Source organism: Scyliorhinus canicula, unplaced genomic scaffold (assembly GCF_902713615.1).
Source record: "Scyliorhinus canicula unplaced genomic scaffold, sScyCan1.1, whole genome shotgun sequence".
Lineage (NCBI taxonomy): Eukaryota > Metazoa > Chordata > Chondrichthyes > Carcharhiniformes > Scyliorhinidae > Scyliorhinus > Scyliorhinus canicula.
This window is the reverse complement of record NW_024055728.1, coordinates 4,503,291-4,511,885: the sequence shown is the minus strand read 5'-3', so window position 1 is coordinate 4,511,885 and position 8,595 is coordinate 4,503,291. Positions and strand designations below refer to the sequence as shown.

The window sequence follows — 8,595 nt, the reverse complement described above, 5'->3', positions numbered from 1 at the left end:
ATGTCCCAGGGTTCTCAGTGTTTCGGAAGAACAGGCATAAAAATGCGGTGGCGTGGCACTGCTGGTCAAAGAGGAAATTAACACAATAGTGAGAAAGGGTATAGCTCTGACAATGTGGAATCGGTCTGAGTTGAGAAATGCCAAGGGACAATAAAACATTAGTGGTTGCACTGGTGAGGTTGGGACTGGCATTAAACAAAAAAATCGAGATGCGTGTAAGAAAGGAATATCAGTAATCATGGGCGATTTAAATCTGCACATAATTGGGCACATAAAATTAGCCACAGTGCCGTAGAGGAGGAATTCCTAGAGTGTACACAAAATGGTTTTCTTGACCAATATGTGGAGGAACCAACTGGAGAGCAGGCCGTCTTAGACTGTACACTGTGTTATGAGAAGGGCATCATTGGCCATCTGGCTGGACGAGATTACTTAGGGATGAGCGACCATAACCTGCTAGAATTTTTTATCGATATGGAGAGTGAAGTAGTTGATTCGGAGACTAGTGTGATGAATCTTAACAAAGGGAACTATGAGGATATCAGCCGTGCGTTGGCCTTGATGGATTGGGGAGAGTTACGTAAAGGGATGACAGTGGATAGACAATGGCAAACATTCAAGGAACGCATGGATGAACTATAGCAACTGTTCATTCCTGTCTCGCACAAAAACAAAGGGGGTAAGCGGGTCAATATATGGCTTACAAATGAAATTAGAAATAGTATCCGATACAAGGAAGAAGCATACAGATTGACCAAGAAATACAATAGGTCTGAGGATTGGGGGCAGTTTAAAATTCGGCGAAAAAGGACGAAAGGACTGATTAAGAAGGGGAAAGTAGAATACGAAAGGAAGCTTGAGGGAACATAAAGACTGGCGCTCAAGGTTTCTGCAGATATGTGAAGAGAAAGAGATTGGTAAAAAGAAATGTAAACCCACGACAGCAAGAAACAGGGGAATGCATAATAAGGGACAAAGGAATGGCAGAGCTATTGAATGCATCATTTGGTTCTATATTTGTGAAAAATGAGGACACAAATCAGATCCCAGAAATGTTGGAGAATGAAAGGTTTAGTGAGAACTGAGGGAGATGAAAATTAGTCGAGAAATGGTGCTGGGAGAACTGATGGAATTGAAGGCGGATATATCCCCAGGGCCTGAGAATCTGCATCCCGGAGTGCTAAAAGAGGTGGTTATGGAAACAGAGGATGAATTGGTGCTCATCCTCCGGGATTCTATAAACTCTGAAACTGTCCTGCAGATTGGCTGGTAGCTCGCTTCTCTCCGATGTTCAAAAAGAGAGGTAGAGAGAAAGCAGGGAATTACAGACCAGTAAGCCTAACATCGGTAGTATAGAAAATGCTTGAATCCATTATAAAGGGTTCAACAGCGGAATATTTAGAAAACAGTGGCATGATCAGTGAGAGTATACGTACACCTACCCCTCTATACCTGCACCCCGTTTCTCCAAACAACATACAGTCACTCCTATACCACCTCTAAACGGTAACCGCCAACTCCTTAAGTCCTTTTGTGGCGTTTATTCGCAACGCCATAAATCTACTGTCATCCAGGTACACCCCAGCGCAATCTATCCAAACAGTCTTAACGTTGTCCTGTACAAAAACCCTCACAGTCTTGGCCCTCTGTTGTTACATCCTTTCCCTCCTACATATCTTCACACTGTACCTCATCATCGTCAGTTAGCCTCCGTACCTCCCCACACCCTCTGTCTCATAACTTCAAGTAGTCTATTAACCCCTCCAAATAATCAGCATTTCTGTCCACAAAACAGTTGACCAAAGCTTTCCACACCACCGCTCCTAATATCACTCCGCTGTCCATACCCACTCGTGCACATTCTCCACACAACAATACCTTAATCCGTTCCATTACGGCCACCAAACCTATGAAATTCCGATATGCCCAATTATAGCCACGCCGTTTCTTTGTCTTCATTGTCCACTTTTCCAACTCAATAACCACATCCATACCTGCACTGCCATTCCTCCACTCATCATCCATCCATCTCATTTTCTTCCCTTCACTGGACACTTTTTCAAGCTTTTCGAGGAACCCGCAGTTTTGCCTACTCCTAATCACGTCTCTCTATCGCAATTACATTTTGATATTGACCACCGCCGTTCCATTTCAACATATTGTTCCCTCCCACTGAAGGTATTAAAAATGAGGGTCTACAGCATTAACCACGTGGGAGTTCAACACCCTCCCCATTTCCATCTCCATCACTTTTTCATCCTGCAGCAGAATGCAACTGATGCTTCTCTTCTCTGCGGCAACGTTTCAATTCCATCAGTACTACACGTCCGGCTTCTGGCATCTCTAACCATATTCTAAATCAGCCCACATAGACTGCAACATGCCAGTTTGTACTGCTCCTCTGAACTTCCTTCTTCGCTCTTTCCTTCTGTTATTCGAATAATACCTTCAAATGTCATGAACATTGTTGCAGATAGATTTAGAAAATGTTCGAAGTTTAAGTATGTTCTCACGATAAACAATACCATACATTTTTCGTTTAAAATTCTTGAACAGTTATTAAATTATTACAGATTCTGAATAATAAGTATTTTCTAAGTAAACTCATAAATAAGTGAGGAATATTACGGAAAAAAGCGCCATAAACTGGGATTAATTAGCAGAATGTGCAATTAATTAGTAGTCTACTGGCAGTGGAAATAATCATCAATAACCAATTGGATCCATTTAATTTTTTTATATTTCTAACTGTGTTGTGAAGTAATTTGACAAATGAGCAGATTACAATATGTCAGTGTGCTACGCCTATTGGATATATTTTCTACAATCATTGGATTACAGATGTTGGTCAATTTAATGGTGGTTATTTTTTACAACAAATACATTGCTGTAAAAAATCAATTAAAATTAGTTGATCTTTTGCTGATTGCATTTAGTAATATTGGGTGATAATTGTAATCATTAAAATGGGACAAGGAAAATGGGAGTTCCGTCTTCAGTAATGTTTTCCTCCACATTTCACTAATTTCCCTGACAGTGTAAAGGGATATTTGATCGCACTGAGCAGCTGGTTTCTGAACTTTCTTTGGGTTATTGTGTAAATAGCTGTGTTGGTGCAAGAGCTTAGAAGCTGCAGCATAATCCCAGCCTCTTGAATATAAGGAAATGTAGTAAATAGGGTTCTGCGCTTGAAGGCCGACGTAACTCTAACGAATATGAAATATATAACTGTTGTCATCCAGAGCAGGATAAAACTACTGGATATTGCAAACAGTAACACAATGGATCGTCTCCGGTTCATCAGCTCAGGATCCTTTTCATCCCTGTCACTGTTGTGCTGCCGGAGGCTCATTCGGCTGCGATTGGCTATTAAAATGCGTCTGACGGTGACAATATTAAAGAACAAAATCAGAAAGAATGGAATCACTGGGGTCAGCACCTGCTCAGTCCAAGAATATGCTATCCAAATCGGCTCAAAGAAAACATTTGTGGACAGCAGGCATCCATACTGTTTGTAATACGAGGAATACAAGAAGGGACAGGGAATGTTCTTCAAGCAGAGCAGCGAGCTGACAGTGGTGATAACAACAACAGCAGTTTTCTCGGTGCAGTATTTGGTTTTCAGCCTCTGACAGCAAATGGCCACCAGGCGGTCAAAGGTAAACGAGACAGTCAACCAAACAGAAATGTCGATTGCGGCGGGAGACATGAAGAGAATGAATCTGCACACGGGAGTGTAGAACAGGAAAGTGTAATCCCAATATAATGTAGCAATGCGATGTAAGATTACATTCCAGAAAATAACCATGAGATCGGCTGCAGCCATGGCCACCAGATAGCGGGTGATGCATTTGGAGAGGCCACAGTCTTTGAAAGACAGGATTGCGATTGTAACGATGTTCACTGTGAGAAGTAGAATAGAAACCAGTCATAATATTAATGTCACAAGCAGGCGCACATTAACACTGCGATGAGGTTACTGTGGAAGTCGCCATACACTTAGGTACACAGACAGAAAATTCAGAAATTCAAATTCACATGTAACGGCGACATTTTTCGGGACTTGTGGGAGGGAACCGGAGCACCCGGAGGTAATCCACGTGGACACGGGGGTGAACGTGCAGACTCCACACAGACAGTGACCCAAGCTGGGAATTGAACCTGGGACCCTGGAGCTGCGAAGAAATGTCTTGAATGCGGTGCTACCGGCAGCTTATAGCACCGGAAGGTCACCATGCCAAAAGAACGACGCGGTAGCATAGTGGTTAGCACTGTTGCTTCACGGCGCCAAGGTCCCAAGTTCGATTCCCGCCTTCCTTTACTGTGTGTGTGGAGTCTGCCCACTCTCCCCGTGTCTGCGTGGGTTTCGTCTGGGTGCTCCAGTTTCCTCCTACAGTCAAAAGATGGACAGGTTAGATGTATTGGCCATGGTAAATTGCCCTTAATGTCCAAAAAGGGTTAGGTGGGGTTACTGGGTTCTGGAGATAGGATGGAGGCGTCGGAAGTAGACAAAATATGGGGAATTATAGACCGGTTAGCTTAACCTCTGTCGTGGGGAAGATGTTTGAGTTTATTATCAAGAAAGAGATAGAAATTGTCCAATTGAAAGGACACAGCATGGATTCATGAAGGACAGGTCATGCTTGACGAATCTCTTGGAATTTTATGAAGACATTTCGAGCAAGGTAGACAAAGGGGACCCAGTGGATGTGGTGTACCTAGATTTCCAAAAGGCCTGTGACAAGGTACCGCACAAGAGGCTGCTGCATAAGATAAAGATGACGGGTGTTAAGGGTAGAGTACTAGCATGGGTAGAGGATTGGTTGTCTAACAGGAAACAAAGAGTGGGAATAAATGAGAGCTACTCTGGCTGGCAATCAGTGACGACTTGTGTGCCTCAGCGATCCCTGTTGGGACCACAATTATTTACAATTTATATAGACGATTTAGAGTTGGGAACTAAGTGTAAGGTATCCAATGTTGCAGATGACAGGAAGGTGTGTGGCAGAGCAAAGTGTACTGAGGACTGTAAAACCTTACAGTGGAACATTGACACATTGAGTGAGTGGGCAAAGGTCTGGCAGATGGAGCATAATGTCAATAAGTGTGAAGTCATGCATTTTGGTAGGATTAACAATATAACGGATTATTACTTAAATGGTAAAAAGCTGCAGCATGCTGATATGCAGAGGGACCTGGGTGTACTTGTGCATGAGTCACAAAAGGTTGGTCTGCAGGTGCAACAAGTAATTAGGAAGGCAAAAGGAATGTTGTCCTTCATTGCGAAGTGGATTGAGTTTAAAAGTGGAGACGTAATGTTGCAGTTGTACAAGGTGCTGGTGAGGCCACACCTGGAGTACTGTGTGCAGTTTTGGTGTCCCCACTTGAGAAAGGATGTGCTAGCACTAGAAGGGGTACAGAGGTTCACTAGGCTGATTCCGGAGTTGAGGGGGTTATCGTATGAGGAGAGGCTGATTTGATTGGGATTATCTTTACTGGAATTCAGGAGGTTGAGGGAGGATCTAATAGAAACATGTAACATTTTGAAGGGAATGGATAAGATGGAAGTAGAAAGGGTGTTTCCACTGGTAGGTGAAAGTAGGACAAGAGGGCATAGCCTCAATATTAGGGGGAGCAGGTTTAGGACTGAATCAAGGAGAAACTTCTTCACTCAGGGGGTGATTAAAGTATGGAATTCTCTACCGACAGGAGTAGTAGACGCTACTTCATTGAATATATTTAAAGATAGGGTAGATGTTTTTTTGAAAAATAAAGGAACTATGGGATTTGGCGAGAATGCGGGTAAGTGGTTCTGAGCCCACAAAAAGATCAGCCAATGTCTTATAGAATGGTGGAACAGGCTCGAAGGGCCGGACGGTCCACTTCTGCTCCTAGTTCTTATGTTCCTAAGTGGTGTGCTCTTTCCAAGGGCCGGTGCAGACACGATGGGCTGAACGGCCTCCTTTTGCACTGTATACCGATTTTATGATCTCATTCTCTGATTCTATAACTGGACAACACAATATAGAACATCTGCTACAATCAGGTTCCTTTGAAGCTCCATATACTAATGTCCACCCCCGGCGAGCTGCGATAATCTCCTGCATATCCAGTGCTCAGTGTTGGCGTACATTGTGGATTATCACCCCTGAGCTGAAATGCTATATTTGAGACTTCAGATGGCGTTGAATTAGCTGTTTCAATCGATACATTAAAACTGGGTAGAAAGCCGAGTTGGAAAGCTGATAATGTCTACTGTTAATCGTTTGAGTGGACAGAAAATAATAATGATGACCAGAGCGCCAGAGAACAAACCAATGATAAAAATGAGAAGTCTGATCAACCACTCTGGAAAGATGATAGAAAAGGGTGCGGAAAGGAGCAGAAAGAAAACACTACGCTACATTTGAAAGGAAGGACATCATTAAACATGAAGCTGGTCGGAGGTCAGAAAGTCATAAAGGGGGAAAACGGTTTTGCAAAATATCTATTATTAGAACATAGAACAGTACAGCTCAGAACAGGCCCTTCGGCCCTCGATGTTGTGCCGAGCAATGATCACCCTACTCAAACCCACGTATCCACCATATACCCGTAACCCAACAACCCCCCCACTCTTAATCTTACTTTTTAGGACATTACAGGCAATTTAGCATGGCCAATCCACCTAACCTGCACGTCTTTGGACTGTGGGAGGAAACCGGAGCACCCGGAGAAAACCCACGCATACACGGGGAGGACGTGCAGACTCCGCACAGACAGTGACCCAGCCGGGAACCGAACCTGGGACCCTGGAGCTGTGAAGCATTTATGCTAACCACCAAGCTACCGTGCTGATTATTAATAATCAGAAGAAAGCATATCAAAAAGCAAATGTCTGTCAATAAATAAAATATCAGCACTATAATGCAGTAGGACAAAGAACGCAATCAGAGATAATCGACAATGAGTATTCCAGATCAGATAGTTATTCTAATGTTCAAACTGAAGAACGTTAAATATCATCACCATGTTTAACTCACAATTGAAGGTCAACGCAATACATTTGGCCGTTTTTCAATATTAAACAGAAACATGTTCAACATTTCAAGATCTAAAATAATTTACCAGGTACACCGACCGTTGCGAGTATAGGATAGTACACAGCTGCTGACACGAAAGATTTTGTCGAACGCATTTTCTGTGCCAAGGACTCGTGCTCGTGTTGGTGAAGATCTGACCCCTGGTGTTTGACACAGTAAAGTACCATGAACGGTGTATATATATATATTAAACTGGATGCATAGTGATTCGAGCTATATCCATCACTAATGATGTTATTTGCAGGTTGCTCAACAAACAATTTACTGACAGCAGCTGCGCTCTCACTGTCAGTCTCATTGGGAATTACATCACAATCTTAGGATCAGGCTCGAAACTCAAAGATGACGGCTATAGTTAACTATACAATATTGCTTATTTCAAAACCAGGGCGGTCAACATCATTTTTACATTTGAATACTGGGCACGTATTGCTCATTCCCTTGCATCATCCCCTCACTCACCATGTCGCGGTCACAGTCCTTATTCTTACGAAAGATTCCTCGTCTCTGTTCCTTTCAGTTTCCCCAGATTATTGTTCTCTGGTCCTTCCGAATTTATGTGTCCAAATTTATTTTCGCTCTTCTTCTGTCTCCCTTTTACAGAAAATCTATTTCACTTTGCCCCATCTTCAATTTACCTCCACTCTTTGAGTCACTGCTATTTGTTTGTGGCTCTAATTCTCACATCCCTTATCGGCTCTACCCTGCTCACGCTACAATAACTTGGAAGACAAGTGGTGAGGATGGAACAGAGTTACAGAGGGACATAGACAGATTGGGTGAATGAACAGAGGCTTGGCAAATGGAATATCATGTCGGGAAATGTGATGTTATACATTGCTGGGAAGAATAAAGGTCCTCAATATTTTTCAAATGCAGAAAGACAGTAGCAATACGCCGCGCAGAGGAGTTTCATGAGAGGTGTGGTTCCTCGTGAATCAGACATTAAAAAGCAAGCATGCAAGTTGAGCAGGTCATAGGTGCGTAGAATGGAATGCTGGTATTTGTTTCTCAGGAAGGTTAGCACACAAACAGGGAAGTCTTGTTACACCTGGACACGGCACTGATTAAATACAACACAATTAGTGGTTCCAGCTAATGGCTCTGGATTCAGTGATATGTCAGGCAGAGCAATGCCATTAAGAGACTTAAAAACACTTGTTGGACTGTAACATTGTTGATTCTGTTTTTCTTTGTGCCTGGGGAGTATCAATATAGGTCAGTGAAAATACTGACCACCGAAATCGTTGTTTCAAGTGATATAGGTGGGCAGATATATTGGCTCAGTTACAATTCATCAGAGTGGGAGGACGAAACAAGGTGCATTGATTTGGCCAGGAGCTGCAACATGGCGAAGATAGGAACTTCGGAAATAGATCGACATATTTAATTACTGGATTGTTTCTGAGTGTAATTAAATGATTCCCTCCCTCCGCCTCCCCCCAGAATAATACATATTAAATGTCAGCTCAGAGGAAGATGTAGTCGATTCAGACACTCCAAACAATTCCAT

The 8,595-nt window shown here is 42.8% G+C and overlaps 1 protein-coding gene across 1 annotated transcript; it reads right to left on the bottom strand.

Annotated features, from left to right (window-relative positions):
- Positions 1-2,995: 2,995 nt before the first annotated feature.
- LOC119960736 (probable G-protein coupled receptor 139) lies at positions 2,996-7,249 on the bottom strand. Its single transcript, XM_038788350.1, has 2 exons — positions 7,108-7,249; positions 2,996-3,903 (listed from the first exon to the last, which is right to left on the bottom strand). Exons 1-2 carry the CDS (start codon positions 7,247-7,249, stop codon positions 2,996-2,998), a joined length of 1,050 nt encoding a protein of 349 aa, XP_038644278.1.
- Positions 7,250-8,595: the final 1,346 nt, after the last annotated feature.

Excerpts from the sequence above, each read along its gene's own strand:
- LOC119960736 (XM_038788350.1), bottom strand. The coding sequence starts at position 7,249 with ATGGTACTTTACTGTGTCAAACACCAGGGGTCAGATCTTCACCAACAC. Across the intron at positions 3,904-7,107 it reads CGCAACGGTCGGTGTACCTG|TGAACATCGTTACAATCGCA; the intron begins GTAAATTATTTT and ends TACTTCTCACAG.